Source organism: Phragmites australis, chromosome 5, assembly GCF_958298935.1.
Source record: "Phragmites australis chromosome 5, lpPhrAust1.1, whole genome shotgun sequence".
NCBI classification, from domain to species: Eukaryota; Viridiplantae; Streptophyta; class Magnoliopsida; order Poales; family Poaceae; genus Phragmites; species Phragmites australis.
The window spans coordinates 435,872-456,533 of record NC_084925.1 but is presented as its reverse complement, the minus strand read 5'-3'; the positions used below and the strand labels follow the sequence as shown (position 1 = coordinate 456,533).

Below are 20,662 nucleotides of genomic sequence, written 5' to 3'. Positions count from 1 at the left end.
TTATTGTGTACTGAAACATTTCCTCAATAGCACAGATTATTGATCGTGGCTCATATTTTAGGTTGTCCATAATCTCCTCATACATAACATTAGCAACAAAAGCAAGTGACATGTTCCGGTGGGAGAACTCTATTTCCTCAATGTGACAATTATGCTCCCTAACTATCGAGCACTCCTAGTAGTCAACCTACACCCCCTGAATGTGTGCACCCGCCACGGATAATTAGGCACCAAACACTTGACATCGTACTCTCTTTTGCTCGACTTCACAACCTTGAATTGCCTCCGAAGAGATAACAACCGGAATTTCACTGCATCAAAAATAACCTCCTTACTAGGGTACATAGCACCTGGGACACCTCATTCTCATTATATTCTCATAGTGTTCAATGAGCCTCACTGACTACTAGCTTTGAAAATTTCTGATTCCTCCACTCTACAGGAACAGGAGCATTTTCCTCCTCGTCGGATGAATCCTCATTAGCAATGGCTTCCTTCAGCTCTTGATCCTCCATCTTCATCTCTTCAATTATGCTAGGGATGTGCTCCCCCTCATCGGCTACACCCCTCAATTGCATCTCACGCACATCCCCAATATCTTGCTCGTCCCCCACATTTGCCGGGTTTGCTTCATCCACCATTGACTAACTTGTTCCTGCTACTGCTTCCGCAAAGTTTATCTCTGTTGGATCCTTCTGGTACGCCTCAGCTAGCAGCACAAGAGGGAAACCATGTTCACATGATATATCTACATACTACCTCTAAGTGGATGTCGCATTAATCGGGACGAGCCCCCTAAAGTACCCTTGAGTAACACGGTTTAGCATAGCTCTGAGCTTAAGCTTATGTTGCTGGGGATCCTGTTGAAAATAGGGCATCAACCACTTGCACACGCATACCATGGTCCTCTAATTGGCTCTACTAAGTCCCTTGACGACATGCTGAAAATCCAAAGAGATATACACAGCTAGGACCATAACTAATTTGACTTTCACCATAATATATCTGAAAATATAATTTATCGGACATCCCCGGATAGATCCAAAAATATATCCAATGTTAATACCAAAAAAGTATACTTTTGATTATCAAAACTCTAACAAAATTACCGACACCGATGATCACCTAACAATATGTTTATTCAATATTACTCCTAAGCAAAGTAACCAATTTAAACTAATTAATCATCCGTCTATTTAATAAAATTTCTAATTAGCTATAATTATAACTTACATAATTATTCTGTAAAATCTAGATAATCAAAACTACCATACTCTAAATACTACTATACATCTGATAGCTATTCTACCATATCAAAATTGATCTTTACAATATACTACAAAATACAGCATATCCTACCTTTCTAAACCCTAGATCGCATATAATATAACTACTGTTATACCGCTAAACCCTAGATCTAGTGATACTTTAATTACTAATAAAAACATAAGTCAAAAAAAATACCAAAAAGCGAGATCTAAAATCCGCAGATATAAAAATAATAGAGCTTCACCGCGCTGCCTCCCTCTCCTCTCCTCTCATCTCATCTCCTCTTTAATTCTTTTTTTCCAGATTAAAATAGTTATTTTGGCAGATTTTTGACTATTTAATAGTGGTAGAGGGGGTGGGGATGACCGCTAACCGCCTCTTGAGAGGACGGTAAGGGGTTAACTGCTCTCTCAGAGGGTAGTAAAGGTGGTAGGTGTGGGGAGGTCCCTATCCTCCCTCTGAGAGGGTGGTAAGGGCGGCGGGAGCGCAGGTGGGCCCTACCCACTCTCTGAGAGGGTGGTAAGAGGTGGCAATCCTTACCGTTCTCTGAAATGGCTAATTTTTTATTTTTATATTTTTATATCAAATATTTAAATAAAATAAATTTCTGATTGCAAGATTTACAGAAATATGCATCTACCGCCCCTGAATAGGCTCAAATATTTAAATAAATAGATTTTTGATAGTAAGATTTACAGAAATATGCGTCTACCGCTCCCTGAAAGAACTGAAAATCTATTTGTTTAAATATTGGATATAAAAAATATAAAAGTAAAAAAAGTCTGCACCTGAAGCCAAGGGGAGAAAGGCTGTCAACGAACCAAATTGCGATGGGGATAAAAGAAGGGAGGGGAAGATGTGACTCACTCCTCTACTCTACTGGGCCGTACGTCCAGAAGAGGTTGGCGAGTTGGTCACCGCATCCAAGAGATGGGAGGTACCTGCGGATGCCGCAGAGAAAAAAGTAGAAGCGGCGGAAGTAGGGTTAGGGGTGGGCTCGTCGGCATCTCGCCGGAGGCGGGTGCCCGACCACCTCGGAGCAAGGAACGCTGCGTCAGAGTTATCAGAATTCAGACCTTGTGTCTGTCAGAACATGTATGCAAAGCTTGAGCTTGACGACAGGTTGAATTCAACCACTCTGCGCAGAATTTGTAGCAAAAATAAACCAAATTGCAGAGTTCACTTGAATATCGTGCGAATCCGACGACACAGGTAATGGGAGATGAAAGATTAATTGTCGGCAAACCGAGATAACAGCGCTGCATTTGGCAGCACATTTGTATCGTTTCACTTGTAACCAGCGTGCTTAGTTGAAGGTAAGGAATGATTTATTTTCACATCAGGACTAAGCAACATAGCATGCAATGAGAAACTTTCTTTTTTTCTGTGCGCAAATAATCCACCGGTGATGCCATCATTTGTTACTAAAATTTAATGGCAGGGAACAACTACATGCGCCAATTAATGGCAGGGAACATGTCCATAGGCAAAAACACTGCAAAATATCATCTGTTACTAAAATTTACAGGTCTCCGAGAGTGACAAAACTTATTGTTTCCCCTTCTTCCAAAACAAACTGGGCAGTATAACGTTAGTTCACCATTGACATGGAACTTCTCTTCCTTCACAAAAATTAGGAAAAACGGATCCTCGGAACAAACTGGAGAGGCAATCAAATAGGGACACCATAATTCACAATCTTAGACAGGGTGGAGTTAAGCATTCGCTTCTCCTTCTTAACCTGAGAAGCTAGGCCAGATATCTGCAAGAAGAAAAAAAACTCTGCAATGAGTTTTCATTACAGAATCCTCCAGCTTCCAACAAAAAAAGAAAGAAAGAAATAATGAAAGAAATATCCATTGATTAATAGAGGGCATCATGGCCATCTATATCTGGGATCTACACAATTAGTTGCGGAGAGGTGACATGCACAGATTTGGAAAGTACTCATGCTACTACCGTGCATTTTTATAAGGTGCGTGTAGAATCCATAGCACAGTTTTCTGAAAATAACTAATCACTCAGTACATGAGATGTAATAAATGGTGACGAATAGACAGTGAAATGCAAATCGCTACGTATATTGAGAAGTGTGTGTTTTCTGAAACAAAGCCCAAAGGAATTGTTAGATATTAAATGCAACTTTTGCTGCAACAAATAGCAGCTCATGTATAAAGATAACAACAATGAAACCCAAAAACTAAGGTAATTCTTTATACAAGAGATTCTGGGAGGTCCAACCCATATATACGAAGGTTGCGCTATTTAAGAAATCCATTCTTACCCATGTAATATCCACGCCAGGAGTAACTAGTAAGACTGCCAAGAAAATAAGGCTTCAATTTACCCCCTATTTTAGAATATAGATTTTGGAGACACACACGTGTAATTACAAAAAGAGTGTGTATTTTGTATCCAGGGGCTCTCGTGTCCCCATTAGCAAATTCAGCATGTTGCGATGTTTCAAAATTTCATCAAAAAATCATGTATGTAATACACACGAAGTAAAGTAAACCTGCAAAAATTTCAATTTCAAATTCATCCTAGATGTCAAGAAACAAAATAGACAAGCAGTCAGTCCAGCATTGTTCATCACGTGCTAACAGTACCCTTGTGTCTTCTGAATCTCGATATCAAAGATGAATTTGAAGTTGAATTTTTGTAGGTTTACTTAACATTATGTGCACTACACACATGAGTTTTTATGAATTTTTTTAAACATTGCAACATGTTGGATTAATCGTATTCTTACTAAAGGGGACGCCGGATCCCCTGGTCACCAACCAATTTCCCGTACAAAAATATGATTGGCTAGAAAAAAAGTCTCTGGTCAGTTCCAACGAACATCACCGTTTTCAAAGTAAAGGTTGGGGTCGGGTCGGACCAATGGATCGCTGACCCGCTCCACATAATCGTGCCCAATGGACCATGGTTCAACTCGGGAAAAAATTGAGGGCCAATGGTTTAAAACCAAAAGACCCATCGGGTCAGCTGGATCGACCAAGCCTCATCTTATCTTGGGAACGCACCGCCGTCCGATGCCTGTCTCCTCATCCTCCGTCTCACCGTCTCGCCCGGATTGGGGCGGCACAACTCCTCGCTCCTACACCGACCACGCCGCAGATCCTCGTGCAGCTCTCGTGCCCACTCTGGCCAACATGCCATAGATCGGGTTAGCTCTGCTGCAAGGGAAGACCTCCTGCTGGCTGAGGGCTCAGCGGTGATGCCCTGCATCCTCAACGAGGAGGAATTGCAGCTTCATAAGCTGCAGGTAATTGCATGCCAGAACACAAAGCTGAAATCTTCTTCGATTTTTTTACGTGTTCAGCGTGCACCTCTTGTCAGAGTTCAGTTGGCTGAGATAGAGTGCTATGGCTACTACTATGTGCTGCAACATTGGCAGCAGCACCTCCATCCGTAAAGCAAACAAATGTGCTGATCAAGTTCCTTTTGGTGGAGGGTGAAAAACAGAGGATGCGGCAGTATTTAGGGCCGACCCTAAGGACCCAACGGGTCGTGGGGGGTCTCCACGGCCTGCTCCATGGAGTGATCCATGATCCTCAAAAGTTGCATTGGGTTACAGGGGGCGGGTCTGGATCGGCCTGGCTCGGACCATTCCAGCCCCTAGTTCAAAGATACAGGTAGGTTTACTGACCTCTGATCGAAATTCAGAAGCATGTGCTCTGGGAAGCTGATCGAGAATGCCCTTCAGACCTAATAAGACACAATTCATCACATGCAAAATTCAAGATAAGATAATCTCCATACTAAAAGCCAAATGCCCCAAAACAAATCAGTAATATCTAGAGGAATTCTTACACACCTACAGATTGTTTTTCGATATCACTAATCTGGTTTAACTCATATTGAATGGTGCGCCCTTCTTCCCTGATAAAGCAGAAAGCAATCCCCATGTTATATTTGAGCAATAGGAAAGCAAAGAAATGATATAAAGGTTGAGAGAGAGAAATGCCTGAGTGTATTCCATCCTTTCTGAAATCTTTTCTCTGCAGTTGCTGCTCTATCCTGGATTCCATATGCAATAAATCAACCATGAATAGCATCAGAAGTTAATATAGACAAATTATAACAAATGGTTCAATTTTCTTCAAAATAAAGAAATTTACCATCAGTTTTTGGCTTTCATTGGACACAAGATTGACAGTTTGCCGCATGTGATTCACTTCAGCTTGTATGCCAGAAAGTAGGTTCTACAATACGGAAACTTATGTTAGACAATCAATCTGTTTTCTTGTCATTTCTAAGAAAAATCAACCCTGCAAGCATCATATTTTATTTTATTTTGAAGCATGGTTCATGAACTTCATGAATTGTGTTTAAATTTGGACTAAAACAGAAGGAAATTGTATAACACTAGCATGTAAATTATAAAGCATGTAGTCATAGGTGTGTAGCTAGTCACCTATTACGGATATGACAACTTTCAAGAGTACAAATCTGTCAGGAAGTCACAAAAAGTATGAGCTAATCAAACTGACATATAGTGCTTACCTCCTTGCTTACAAACATGCGCCGTACTCGTTGAATCAGGTAGCTCCTTGGCCCTGCAAGGATTCATTCATATTAAATTTAATAGTATAGAAAAGTCGCAACTTTTTGACCTTATTGAAATAATAATGGAACAAACTTCCACTGAATCAGCAAGTTAACGACCTCAGAGTTTTGTACCATGAAATGCTAGGCAGCTAAGTATAGGATGGATAATTTGAACTGAACTTCACAACGGCTTTGATAGATTTCACCAAAATCCAAATTATTGCAATAATGTATTCCCATAGTTTAAAACCACCAAAAAAGGATATCTACATCATATTATAAGCAGATGCAACACATTGACTCACCGATGTCTCAAAACATTTCGAACTGTAAGGATTAAGGAGAATAGTAAGGAATCAATTTTAGATTTTCAAAAGTCCATTTAAGTTACAGAAAATAATTTGGTTTAGCACGTGGCACTGATGACTGTAATCATCCTCGAGCAAATGGCAAATTACTTTGTACATAACACAAGAACCAAAGAAAGTTTAATGCAAACAGATAAAACTCATTCAATATAGCACCACAAAGCAAAGAAGCTGCAAGGAAAGGATATTACTTTTGAACAGCACAATCCCTGCAAGGGTTGTGGAGCCTGCAGCAATGCCTGGATGCATTATCGCCATGACGACACCCTCTGCAACCAGTAACTAAACATTCAATGCTTGAAAGAAAATCAAAAGAAAAGTATAATTTCACCAACAAAGAAGAAGAACATCAACGAGCCATTAAATTAAAATCCATCAGTATACAATCATTGCTCGGCAAAATACCGAGAAATGGCACCTTTGATCTTGCCAAACACCATCTGCTCGTGAGCGGAGTACTCCTTCTTTACCCATTCCAACTCCTCCTATGAATACGACGGTAAAAGGTTTGAGCTTTACCAAATTATGCCTAGATCGAAGCAAGGGGAATGGAGGGGCCAAGAGGGCGTCACCTTTGCGATAAGGGTGAGGTCGGAGGCTACCGCGTGGGCAGAGGACGCGGCCGTGGAGGAAGCAGAAACCGCCGCGGAGGCGGATGAAGTGGCTAAGGTGGCGGCGGCGCCTAGGGCAGCCTTGGCAGCGTCGGCCTTCTCGGCGCCGAAGGTCTGCGCCCAGCAGGTGAAGTCCGCTGCCGCGGCCGCAGCGGAGGAGGCAGAGGAGGCGACCATGGAGGAGATCGAGCCGCTCTCTGGCTGCGCTGGCGGCGGGGGCGGCGAGACGCCGGAGCTGGTGGGCGCGTCGGCCATGGCGGTGTTGGTGCGTCGGACCCAATTGACCAAAGTCACCAAATCTACGAGGAAATAAGAAAGGTTGGCGTAAAGATGGCCAAATGAGCCAATCGGGCCGTGCCGAGATGCGCCCGTGCCGACCCGATTGGCCCATTTACTGTTATGGGCCGTGCCGTGCCGGCTCGCATGCCGAGCCATCGGCCCACGGCACGGCCCAATTGTTACCGTGCCGTGCCGAATTGGCCTATCGTGCCGTGGGCCAGCCCGGCACGGTGGAGGCACGACAGGCCCGTTTGGCACGACGGGTCCGACCGGCACGGTGGAAGCACGACGGGCCAGGTCGGCACGGGAAGGCAAGACGGGCCCGACCGGCACGGTGGAGGCACGTTGGGCCCGTCAGCAAAAAAAAAATAGGAAAAAAATCAAAAATAATAGCTAAAAAAATCCTAAAAACAATAAAAAAAATATGGAAAATAAATACATAACATCTTTATTGATTGGTTGCCTCGTTAAAAACCTTTCTACTAGAAGAAAAAAAGAGTACAACCAATGATTATGCTCCGAAAATTACATGATTTCATTAGAAACCCCAGAATTTTACTTACAATTTTTAATATGCTTCCTCAAGTGTCCCGTTCTATGTGAAGATCTGGCACCTATTTCTATACTGCATATATTACACTTAGCAAATCTTACCTGTTCCCCGTTAATTTCTTTGAAGACCTTTTCAAAATGTTGCCACACTTGGGACCATGCACGTGAGTTCTTGGCGTCTTGATCCATGAATTGAAATATGGAATTAGTTTCTTGATGTGAAGTGAATACTGGCTACTTGGCTAGCAAATAGGAAAAGAGAGATGGGTGGGCAGGGTGGGCAATGAGAATACATGGAGTTTGAGATAGAGTAGATGATATTTATAGGCCACGATGAGAGGAGAGGTAGGTGGGGGTGGGGCCAGGGGGTATTTTAAAAAAATAAACAAAAAACATGAATAAAAAAAACTTAGAAATAATAAGGGCACATGATTAATTCTAAAAATGAGCTTTATTGATAGGTTGCCTCATTAAAAACCTTTCTAGCAAAGGAAAAAAGAGTACAACCTAGCTCAGAAAATTTAAAATTACACGTTCTCATCAGCATCTAGATACAAATTTTGGAATGATTCTTCAAGCTCAGTATTTTCTGCAGTGTGTTGCATTCGTGCTTCAGCTTGTTCCCAATCATTTACTATGGTGAGTATTTCAACCATCTCACTTGACAGATTTGTTCTTCTCTCTTCGATTATCCTTCCTGTAAGACTGAAGGCAGCCTCAGAAGAAACTGTAGATACAGGAACCGTTAACAAATCTCGCGCTAACAGTGAAAGGACTGGATAATTCGTCTTGTGCTCATGCCACCATTGCAGTATGTTGAAGTTTTCTTGTTCGTGGCTGATAACGTCACTGTCGATGAAGGTAGTTAGCTCCCCTCCGGATGTTGGAATTCCGGTGCCCGTAGACGATCGTGACGAAGAGTCTGAACTTCTTGATGAAGAACCTGCACCAAATATTTTCCCCCACGTTGTCGTCTTTTTACTTGTTGTGGGTGCTAGTGGAGGTCGTTGCAGGCGAACTCCACCATACTTTGTTTCATATTTACTATAAACTTCGAATAACTTAGAACGAACATTAGTATAATAATTAGAATAATCATGGCCAAGAGCATCACCTAGAATTGCGAGAACTCTACAGAAAGCTGCAATTTTAGCTCTAGGATCTAAAATAAAGGCAAAGGCGTATAACAAAGGAATTTCTTTTCAATACTTTAAGAATTTAGATTTCATAGGAACTACACAATCTCTTAAAAGATTGTTATTTTCATAGTTGTTTAAATGAGTAGCAATTTCAACAATATTATGCACTACTAAACAAGATGTTGGATAATAAACTCCTGATAAACTCACAGTTGAATCATAAAAAAAATTCAAGAAACTCCAGTATCCTTTCAGCAACATACCAATGCGCTTCCGTGAGTAAAGTTTGACCCCTATGCTGATGGTAATGTGTATGAATAAACACACTAAATGTGCTCTTATATGGTATAATATTTTTAAGCATCAAGAAAGTAGAGTTCCATCTCACCGGCATATCCAGAGCAAACTTACGTGGACGCACACCCATTGCAACACAATATTGTTTATATGCTGCAATTCATTGGTTAGAGGAGTTCACAAAAGATATTGCAGTACGAAAATCTTCTAAGTATCGCGATAACCTCTTCAAACCGGATTTTACTATAAGATTGGCAATATGATAAGCACAACGTTGATGTAACAAGAAAGATTCAGCATAAGTACTAAACAACGGAGTAAGAATATCCATTGCTCTAGAATTTGCACCGGCATTATCTAAAGTGATAGAAAATATTTTATTCGTGAGGCCAAAGTCTGCAACTACTTGAGATATTTTTTCAGCAATATTTTCACCGGTATGCGCGTTGTCAATCAAGCGAAAACCTATTATTCTCTTTTCTAATTCCCAATCATTATTAACAAAATGAGCAACCACACTAAAATAATCCTCTCTAGCCCTACCTGCCCATATGTCCGAGGTCAAAGCAACTGAAAATGTACATGTTTGTAACATTTCTTTAAGTTTGCTACGACACGTAGTATTTTACCATATCCCTACTAGTTGTCTGTCTAGAAACGTGCGTGAACCTAGGATTATGAGCTTGCTTAATGTAATCTTCAAATGCAGCAGACTCACCGATATTGAGTGGTAGATCCGCTCTTGCAATGAAGCGACATAGCTCTTTTCGAGCATTGGCAGAGTCGTACTCCCAATGATGAACAGAGCCGTCGGGGTTGTACTGCAACACCGTCTGCTTCATGGCTGCTCCACTCTTTCGCTTGCAACTTATGGCGTGCCTCTTCAAGTGCCCCGTTCCACCCGAGGGCTTTGCAGATAATTCATTTTTACAAATATAACACCTAGCATACCTGACACTTACCCCATCTTCCTCTTTGTAGATCCTTTCAAAGTCTTGCCAAACTTCGGAAGTACCAGCTCTTGATCTTTTAGACCCACTGCTTGCTAATGTGTGCGCACTTGTAGAGCCTGACGATGGAACTCTTGCTGCATCACCTGGATCTAGATGTGAACCAACCGGAGGTTCACCGTCGGGTCCATCATCACCTGCAGCACTAGTATCAAAGGGGCTGTAGTCCCCTGTGAGTCCTTGGAGAAAAAAATCATGATCTATGGATGTATCATGATGACCGGCATCCATGATCAATGTCGAATGACACTACAAACATTGCAAATATTCAGAGTTAGAAATAATCAAATAATAAAACTAATAATAAAATAAGACTCAACAACGATGCAAAAAAATCACCAAGATTTCTTCAACTTCAAGATAGCAAGTCAGCAGGATGACGATTTTGGAATTGCTCGGATTTTTTTGCAACAATTCAAACTAATTTTGCCAAATTATCGCTAATTCTCACGAACTTTGAGACAAGAATGAGAGGAGGAAATAAGAGAGAAAATGGTGTTGCTGGTGTGGAATGGAAGGGCAAGGTGCTCCTCTATTTATAGGTGAAAAATGGTGATTTTTGCAATTTTTTTTGAATTTTTTGGAGCTCAAACGGTCACAAAACGGCTATAAAATTCAAAAATATCGGGTTAACGGGTTAAACGGGCCGTTCCCGGCCCGTTTAACCCGTTAACCCGCGTGCCCCCGCCGGCCCATCGTGCCCCACGTGCCGGCCGGGCCGTGCCCCCCGCGGTGGGCCGTGCTGTGTCGTGCCGGCCCGGCCGTGCCGTGGGCCGCCGCGTGCCGAGCCGGCACGGTGGGCCGTGCCGTGATGGGCCGGCCGTGCCGTGATGGGCCGTCGCGTGCCGTGCCGGCCCGGCCCGGCCGTGCCTCCTGGGCCACCCGTGGCCGTGCCGGGCCGTGCCGTGCCCGTGCCGGCCCGACTCGACCGGGCCGTGCCGCGCGCTCGGCCCAGGCACGGCCCGTGGCCTCGTGCCGTGCCGGCCCGGCCCATCTCGGCTCGGGCCGGGCCGTGCCTGGGCCGTGCCTACAGTTCCGTGCCTCGGGTCGGCCCAGTAAGCACGGTCCATTTGGCCATCTTTAGGTTGGCGTATTACTTAAATACGCGTGCTGACTTTGTATACATACGTGTTAAGCTTTGGAATTCGTCGAGTCTCTTTCATTTCATGTATTCTCTCCTTTCATAAATATTTAATACTTTGATTAAGAACCGGTTAAATTTTTAAAATTTGATCATCAGTAATTTCTAAAATATAAAAAACTATGGATAATTTTTTTTAAAAAATACTTTCAGACTACCATATTTTTATTAAATATTATAACTATATTTTTAATAAAAAAAACAGTGATTAAAATTGTACATCAAAGACTTGAAAAGTCAAAGAAAATGTTATATATTTTTAACCGAAAGGTAGGAAGTACATGTACACAGTTACACATGCATATATGTATATGTGCTTAAAAAAAAGTAGCAGTTTTGCATGAATCAAATTGCCTCATATTTCCACGAAACTCTAATCTATTTTGTTTGCTTTTGACGATTCGTGCTTTAACCATTGTCTTCATCCTTCACTCTGGTTTGCAAAGTTAGTGCTTAGAGCTAGGATTTGGTTTCACTAGAGCGCCTCCAGTGTCCGCAAACCGTCCATTCACCTAAACAAAAGGTCTCATTGTAGCAGCTGTGCTGAATAGAGTTGTCAGAAATGAAAAGTAAACTCCATTTTCGGTTCGAACCATGTCCGAGAAAAATACTATGGTGTGTTTGTTTGTTTGGTTGTCTGTATCTCTATTTTGACTTGATGGACATGTAGAATTTCGAAAATAAACCTATTTGATTGTATGTATCTACTGTTATAGTTTGATCTAATAAGTATAAATATACGGTCTCATCTTGGACCGGAGTGAAGTTCGATTCGAGTTTCACTCCGTCACCTAACTTGACGAATGCAGGTTCTGTATCCACTCATACAGCTAAACCCCTTATCAGTATCTTAAAATTATCTTTATACAAGTAGTCAATCACAATATCAACTCCTACATACACTCATGCAGACTTAGATTCAGTCAAGCAAGCAGAAACTCAACTCAACTTATCCAACTAAATAGAATCAATCAAACATTTTTCTTTTCAACAAATATAACTCTACTTACCTACTTATATGATGCAGTACTACGAAACCTCTTCCGAGGAACCAAACACACCCTAATAAAGCCACTCACCGTTTTATGTGGCTTAGTAGCTACTGCTGATATGGTGGAACACTCAGCTCTTACAGCCGGTCCGATCGTTTGGACGCGTTAGGGTCTGTTTTATTGGTTGAACCAACTCATACATCCACGAGGTCGTGTGGGATCTGAGTAGATCTAGCTATTTGATTCGTTGAATCATATCATTCCAGTTAGGATGAGATGGTTCAGATTTTTAGAATATACCAAGAAGATGTTGTACTGAGCCGTGCAGCAAAATCGGGTAAACGACCCCATACAAGTTTTGTCAACTCTGCTAATCACTTATGGTTAGTAATGATTAGTGATTATTATCGGTTATTAAGATTTTTAGTTAAACATTAGTTACAATTTGATATTATTAATCATAACTAATTATTGTTATAGGTATTTTGTGATAATTATTGACAACTTAAGTTATGATTAACTAGAATTAGTAATGATTAGTACTAAACTAGCTTAGTTTGTTAATAATAACAAATATAAAAATTATTATTATTTAAATAATTAAGCTAGACATAACTTTTAAATAACTAAATATATTCTCGTACTATTACATACATACAACCAAACTAAAAAGCTATACAATATCCCATCCATCCAAGATGATTCCATCCCGTTCAATTTTATTCAACTAACTAAATATACCCTAATATCTGTAGTCACCTAGCAGAAGGACAGAAGGGAACTAGGGTGATGATTACAGCGGAGGACAAAGGAAAGTTATAAATATTGATGTTGTTGGCCCATGATTGAGGTGGATCGTTTGCTTCCAAACTACACAAGGGCTGCTTTTAGAGACCCAACTTTAGATGAAGGGTCGTGGTTCTACAAGACAATAGGTGATAAGAGTTAATTGTAAATTTGTTATTTGTTTTGAATTGTTATTGTAAACTTATTAGATCAAACCTAACAACTTCCCTTCACGACCCAGATTTCCGTCGTGAAGGGATTCCTGTTCCCTTCAGCACTCCCAACGGTTTCCCTTCACGGTTCCCTTCACGACGAGATTCTTAGGATCATTCCCTTCAGAACGGGATTATCTCTCCGTTCCCTTCGCGATTCCCCTCGAAAGGAAGCTGTTGGAGATGAGAGGAAATAAAGTGAATAGGAACGGAGAAGGGAACGAAATGAAGGGAATATGGTTGGGGTAGTCTTATTAGAAAATTACAAAAATACCATCAGAATTGTCATTCAATTGCATTCTTGTAAAAAAAATTAGTGGTAAATTTGCAAATGACTAGGCGCTTTGCGCTGTGGGGAGACAGATCCAAGGATATAAGGTTATGATATAGTGGCATAAGTGGTATATTTGTCTCATACATAATTGCATCCTATAAAAAATCTTGATTTTTCCGAATGTATTGATGACACGATTATATGTTAGAGATCACAAGGATGTCCAAAAAGTCACATTTTTAAGTGCAGGAGTATTCAAAACAATTTGAAGCCTATTTGGTTTAAAGCCAAGGCCGCCAAGTTTTCCTTACAAAATTTGGTAAGTATGACCAAACTCAGCTCTTGTTTTGTTGCCAAAATTTGCCCTTAGAGGGAAGACATTAAAACAGTTCTTGGGCAAGCAATTTGTTGACCAAACTTTCTAGCAATGCCAAATTTTAGCAGCATTTCAAAACCACTAGCCTTCAATAGCAACATTTCAACACCAGTGTCCAGGATCTGATCACGTATGAATTTAGACAAGTCCCACACCATTGTTTCAGGAAATCTCTAGCATTTTGCTTTACACCGCCATTTTTTCACGATAGCTTGAAGCATTTTGCGTTAAACACCATTGTAGAAAATTTCATTATGAAACTCAATCTCTGCAACTACACCCAAATGTTTCCCGAATCCTTTTTTTCAGCTGATCCTAGCATTGCTCATCCCAATATCTGAGAGCATAAGTTTGTGCTCTATTTGGATTACACAAAATGTACTAGCACACTAAATTAGTACTACAAAAATAGGCAACAAAGTGCAGCATCAGTAATGCCATTTAGGTCTTAACTCCTCTTCTTCCTCCGTCAACTCCTGATATCGATACCATTGTGATGCTGTTTTACCAACAGGCAATGGCAGACGAACAAAGATCTCAACTGGTTTGGGTACATGTACCGTCAAATGCAGCTCACCGTTGTCATATTCTCCCTCAACATTGTCATCGGGGTTGATTGATGGCACACCTGATGGTTCAACCGAAATCCACCCAAGCCCGGAGATCGCAATGTCACAAGCAGGTCTGCATAAGAAGATGATCCTAAAATAAGTCTAAAGCTCTTTATGCATAAGAAAGCAACTGTTTCTATTTTCTGATTATCTAGAGACCGGTGAAAATACTACCCCATCTTCACTGTGAAATAGGAAAGCTAAGCTACCAATAAACTATTGATATAGTACTGACCATAAAATGAATGTTGGATGAAGCTGTGACTTCACTGTTAATTGAAAACATTACCTATTAAGTTCTTCATATATTATATTCAACTCGCGAACACCCTCAAGCCCTGCCCATCCTTCAGCTCTCTCCTTACCGGTAGGGGGGGTCAATGTAACTCCAACTTCACTCTGAAAAGTGAAAAGAACAGGGTAAAAAAGAGAGCACGTCATTTCAGATGGGCAGAGGTTAGAGAGAGCAAAAAAAAGGAAAAAACCAGGAACTGTGGGAAAAGGCTTCAATTCGATATATAAATAGAAATTTCATGTAAGCATTGAAGGGGAAGGCACAGCAGGAGTGTGAATACATTTAACATTCTTCAATAGCAAAGTAAAATACATGAGTATCACGGAATAATGTAAAACACAATTCAGAACTGTGCTAAGGAGAAGAAGGGGAAAGAAAATTTAGCTGGCGGTATACAACAATGAAATGTTATGTCAATTAACATATGCCTACCTTGTAAAATTGATCTGCTTCTGTGGTTGGGACCATATTAATCTTTAGCTTCTTGGGTCCATAGAATGTCAGTCGTGTGCGTGGAAGAGCCTAGATCATGGATTGATTATCAGTTACAGCATACTAGGGTAAGGGAGAATTAGGCATGATGAAAGAAAATCACAAAAGTGAAGTTGAGCTCATTAAAGTACCTTGACAACATCAATACGGACTAGCCCAGCCCAGAATAATGAATTCCCACTCAATTCAACATCTGTATCATTAGCCTGAACATAACATCATGTTCTGAAGAAAAAGTTTAGTGTGGAAGTTTTAAGAAAGTAACATGAGTTCCACAGGATGAAATATACATACAGGAAAACATTGCCCCCTTAGACGACTTTGTGGTGCAAGAGAAGGCAGATCATCAGCATGTATAACTGCTGCTTGCCTATGGTGAAGGTGGACACCAGGTGTATCATATAATTTCTGTGTGCAAAGGTTCAAGGATATGTAAGTACACTCCAAATTGGATCTCTAAAGCAAATTAGAGGGAGCAAATATTTTAGATAATGGAATAAAACAGAGGGAGCACAAATGTTCATATTGAGCATTATACATTAACAGATATGAATGTATTAAATCAAGAATCATGACAAGATGCGCCTTTAGAGGTATCAACAAATCTATATTAGAAGAATTTTTTATTTAAGAATTGTCAGCGAGATACATGGCAATGATATAATTTTGGAGAAAGTCAAATTTACATCCTTCAACTGTTGCCTTGGTTTAATTTTAAACCTCAACTCCAATACCGTTTAATTTACACCTCTCAACTATTAAAACCTGATCATAGCCTCTCAACAGTGGTTTTAAGGGTGCTTTTGCCACGTCAGCTGCCACATCATTGGAATTTGCCTAATTGGCTATCCTTTCATCAATACATTTTTTAGTAAACAAATAAAATAAAATGATTGTGTGATCCACAAGTAAAAAAAATCTTTACTCTTAAGTTGGCTGCTGACGTGGCAAAAACAACTGTTGAGGACTTAGGTGCTCCGGTTTTAACAATTGAGGGATGCAAATTAAACAGTATTGGAGTTAAATTAAACCGAGGTAATAGTTGAGGGATGTAAATTGGTACAGTTATACAATAAAGATCTTTGGACAAAGTTAGAATTCTTATATAAAAATAAAAAGATCAAATGGAATCATACCCCGCCTCCTAAAAATGCGTCGATTTGAATAGGGCCAAGGGTTGTTCCAGGAACAGCAGACTGTATTGGCTTGTATTTTTGAGCTGCAGCTGCCACCGGATCCTTATACGCCATTGTTTCTACAACACCAGCAGTCTCCAAAAATTAGTGTGGTAAAGAAATGAATGAGCGGCATTGTGTATATAGTAACAGCTGGAAAAAGGATAGAAGACAATTATCAAGAATGGTGAGGACATACTTAGTAAAGCACTGATAAATGCAGATTTCCCAACATTTGCTGAGCCCTGTAATGGAGTTTGAAAAAATATCAGATATAACTACAGCGGCCGACAAGCACAAATATCACTCATATTCTTCAACATTCTATTGCTTCAATTATTAAATGAGAATAATGAAAAGCAAAATAAACTAAACATGATTCTTATCCTACTGAGAATCATCAGTTTTGGATCCCTATACCCAAAAAAAGGACACCTAACAGAACATTATCATCATTATGTGCATCAATCTATCAATAATGACCTCATACATGAATGCAGTTTGTAAATTTTCTACAAATAGCAGCAATTGAATAGTGGAACAACATTTGTCAGATAGGAAAAGTACAATATAATGTGCATATCTCTCAACAGTTAACATTTCATGTAGAACACAAAAGAGAGAGAGAGAGAGAGTGATGACTCCTTACCAGTATATACACGTCTCGGCCCTAATAAGAAAGAAACATCATAGTCAGGATTGCAAAATGTAGAACAAGAAAAGGAAGTCAAGATCTCAACAAAATTCATACGATAAAATGAGAAAACAACCATAGCTCAAATTTGTACATCATGTGACAAAGGGAAAGAAAATATCTATTCAATTATACATGATGATTGGAGAAATGTGGCCTAGAAGCAGGGAAAGATACATACAATAACCAGAAAAATAAGTACGTAGATTACATGCTGACCTTCTTTTCCTGCTGAATCTCTGATATAACCCCTGTGATGCCAACCAATGACTTTGAGCTTGTCAAATGTACACTAAGGACACTGCAAAAACCAAGTGGAAGATTCAAATTTAAATTAGCAAAAGCATTTGATGAAAGTACTGTAAAAGGGAGGAACACCAAGGAAAAGAGTCCTACTTAAGCTTCTTCTTGACAACTGACTCGACAACCCAGTCGCCTATGCAATTCAAATCAGTGTCTCTAGGAAGGAGATCAACCTACAAAAGAAGTAGCTTTAGTTGACTGGAAACAGTAAAAGCAGTAAACAAAAATGGGTGCATAAAACAATCACCTTTGTTATCACAAGTATAATAGGATTAGCACCAGCAAAATCACGTACTCGTGCCAGGAAACTTCCATTGAAGTCAACTATGTCAACCTGCATGAGAGCTAAAATCAGTGACCAACAAGGAAACAGGCAAGAAAATCATAGATATCGGGATCTATTGAGTTTAAACCGACAAGTTGTTTACCAATTTCACTATCAATGCTTTCTCATGACGGAGGTATGACAGCTTCTCCCTGAGTTCTTCCGCGGAAACAAATTGCTTGCCCCCAGGATAACCACCATGACCACCAACAGCAGTCACCATATGCCCATGAGACAGCAACTTACACCTTCCACATAGAACGGTTCTTAGTTGACGGTGCCTCTTTTTCTGCTCACAGAAGAAATGAAATCAGACCATGCTATGTTTCAATCTCAAGTAATCATTCGAGAAAGCAGAAAATATATGTAAACTTGTTCCATTCGTGTGCGGAAATTTCAAGTTAGTTCATAATTTCTGTACATACTAAGGTCGCAAGTAAGCAAACAGAAACATTACTGCATTGGTGCATTCCACGTATAGTAAGTGAATCAGTAGCAAAGTAATCGGAATTAACTTAATCCTGTGAAGCATGAATATGCATATACATACAGCATAGTTCGTTCAGCTCACTCATTATCGAGTTAATTGAACCAAAATGCCAGCACTGCACTAGGTTAAGTGGCCAGGCCTACAAGCTGATACGAATATCAACAGGCATCACACTTGTGCGATGCAGGTCATCGTCTCAAGCACAGAACAGAAAGGTACGTGCAAGTAAACACACAAAAGCAATGGTTGCACATGCACCACTCTCAGACTGTACAACTACAAGGCGCTCAAAGATGTCACCTTTTATGATTTCACTCTATTACTCGTCCGGAATTCTCGATCGCGTTAATAGCAGCATCACTTACAGCGGATGAAACAGAAGCAGCAGCGCGTAAGAGACTATAACAGTACAGTGTGGTCTGGTAGAGCCGTGCGTAAGAGACTTACCAGCTCGTATGCCGCGGGGTCGACGTAGCCTGGGGCGCCCTCCTCCGCTGTCTGCAGCGGCGCGCCGCAGCCGTAGCAGGACGCGAGGCCGGAGGGCTTCTGCGCCAGGGCCCGGCGCTTCTCCTTGCGGCGGCGGCGCCTCTCCGCGTCCTCCGGTGCGAGCACGCGCGCTGCGGCCTCGGCGGCAAGCTGGCGGCCGATGAAGCGGTCCCCCCGGGTGGGCGCTGCGGGCCCCACACCGTCGGGTGGAGGAGAAGACGTGCTAGGAGGAGGGGGCGGCGATGCAGCGTTGGAGGAGGGGGCGGCGCGTGCGCGTGAGGGGAGGAGGGGGCGGTGGGTGTGGGGCTTGGGGACGGCGAGTGGTGGTACCAGGGGTTTGGGAAAGGAGAGGAAGGGGAGGTGCGGCGACAGCATCGGCATCGGAGTTTGGCGGCGGAGCAGAGCAGAGCAGCCGGGTGGGCGTGGGGGTGGCCGTCTCCTGTCTTCTCCTCTCCTCTCTTATCCGCGGCATCAACCCACAGTAGCTTGTGGTGGTCGACGGGAAGCTCACGGGCCAGCGACTCAGCCCATACGACATCATCACATGACACGGGCCTTCATCCTCTCTATCTCAAAAGAAGAACATGACCGGACCCAACAGCATTGCAACACGTATGTGCATCGTGCTGAATTTGAAGTGCTCACCCAGCAGCATGCACGCACGGGTAAAAATCTAAAATTAGACAAAATAACCGTATTTATCAAAATAAATAATATATTATCATATTTAAAATTTTAGTATCTATATCTAGCACCTTATTTAAAAAACTGATTTTCGGTATATCGTACACCAAAAAACGTCAGCCCGGCTATATTCGGCACAAGAGATATCGAATATGACACTGTAGACTATATGGCATTAGTATTCGGCATATGAGGTGTTGAATATGGGCTACAATACTATATTCGGCACCTCGTATGCCCAATATAGCCTAGCTCGACTGCCGCCACTTTGATGCTGTCATTTTATGCCAGGAGCGGCTGCGTCACGTAACGTCCGCCGACAGAGACAAAACAGGTGTAATGTCATTTCATGTTTGGAGCTCTGTTATGTAGCCACTTCGTGTCTAAAGATAGAGTTGGGATAAAGGTGTTGTCATTTTATGCTTAAAGCTCTAATCACTTCTTGTCTAAAGGCTGAGTCAAAAAACATAGATATGAACATATGTCATGGTTTGAGCCTAAGCATATTATTGTTAGCAATTGCCAAGTATCGATAAAATTATTAATTATTTGCTAATTTAAATATACATTTCAAAATTCTTAATTCATCATGTAGTCTCAAAGGCTATGAACAGCCTTAACACTTAGCCATATTTGAAAATGCACAATTTAAAATGTAGTGATGCAATATTCCCTCTTATACCATTGATCTCAAGATGCATAGTGCATAACTGTTGATTATCTAGATCATCTCAAGATGGCGGTAGAAAGTGGCTACGTAAACTAGTGAAAGAATGACATTTGTGCCAGTCTATTCTATCAGGGTAAGATGTTTGTCGTCGCCGAGATTGTGATTAGAAGTAGTGAGGATGCATGGGTACAAGTAAATTCACCATAATCTTCAGGGTCCTCAATGTCCTCCAGAGATAGAGGCATCGGAGGAAGAGGTCGTTGTGGCATGAAATCGTCGTCATCTTGAGCTATCACGGTAGGAGCATGTCCTATTTCCTTGTTGGTCGTATGCCATATCGATGTGGTGCGTGAGCGTCCTCTTGCAGTGTTCTTTGAACCTTCTCCTGTATTGCTACTGGAACGTGAGGTATTGGTGACATGAAATTATCGTCCTCATCGGCCTCGTCATTTTCTAGTTGAATAGTAGAGGACGCTCTTGTACCCTTAGATTCGTTGATCTTCGCCATCTTCTACGCAAACCAGGCATCACACCCCTACCGAAGAGCATATACATCACCAAGAAGTTTGGAATT

The 20,662-nt window shown here is 41.3% G+C and overlaps 3 protein-coding genes across 4 annotated transcripts; all 3 read right to left on the bottom strand.

The window, feature by feature from the left end:
- Positions 1 to 2,624: 2,624 nt before the first annotated feature.
- On the bottom strand, positions 2,625 to 7,117 carry LOC133918184 (uncharacterized). 2 transcript variants are annotated; one of them, XM_062361926.1, is made up of 9 exons: positions 6,767 to 7,117; positions 6,613 to 6,679; positions 6,386 to 6,463; positions 5,782 to 5,834; positions 5,397 to 5,480; positions 5,243 to 5,295; positions 5,093 to 5,157; positions 4,925 to 4,983; positions 2,625 to 3,031 (listed from the first exon to the last, which is right to left on the bottom strand). In XM_062361926.1, exons 1-9 carry the CDS (start codon positions 7,058 to 7,060, stop codon positions 2,942 to 2,944), a joined length of 843 nt encoding a protein of 280 aa, XP_062217910.1. In that variant the 5' UTR covers positions 7,061 to 7,117; the 3' UTR covers positions 2,625 to 2,941. The 2 variants fall into 2 exon arrangements, with proteins under 2 accessions (XP_062217910.1, XP_062217911.1); XM_062361927.1 differs by lacking the exon at positions 2,625 to 3,031 and adding an exon at positions 3,045 to 4,418.
- Positions 7,118 to 8,072: 955 nt separating this feature from the next.
- LOC133917338 (zinc finger BED domain-containing protein DAYSLEEPER-like) lies at positions 8,073 to 10,102 on the bottom strand. The gene is made up of 2 exons (XM_062361242.1): positions 9,791 to 10,102; positions 8,073 to 8,579 (listed from the first exon to the last, which is right to left on the bottom strand). Exons 1-2 carry the CDS (start codon positions 9,912 to 9,914, stop codon positions 8,164 to 8,166), a joined length of 540 nt encoding a protein of 179 aa, XP_062217226.1. The 5' UTR covers positions 9,915 to 10,102; the 3' UTR covers positions 8,073 to 8,163.
- A 3,981-nt stretch (positions 10,103 to 14,083) lies between these two features.
- On the bottom strand, positions 14,084 to 19,256 carry LOC133918183 (putative nitric oxide synthase). Its single transcript, XM_062361925.1, has 13 exons — positions 18,696 to 19,256; positions 17,862 to 18,047; positions 17,681 to 17,767; positions 17,527 to 17,606; positions 17,350 to 17,431; positions 17,086 to 17,106; positions 16,636 to 16,681; positions 16,398 to 16,516; positions 15,556 to 15,669; positions 15,393 to 15,467; positions 15,202 to 15,291; positions 14,764 to 14,873; positions 14,084 to 14,547 (listed from the first exon to the last, which is right to left on the bottom strand). The coding sequence occupies exons 1-13, from the start codon at positions 19,113 to 19,115 to the stop codon at positions 14,292 to 14,294; spliced, it is 1,686 nt and encodes a 561-aa protein (XP_062217909.1). The 5' UTR covers positions 19,116 to 19,256; the 3' UTR covers positions 14,084 to 14,291.
- Positions 19,257 to 20,662: the final 1,406 nt, after the last annotated feature.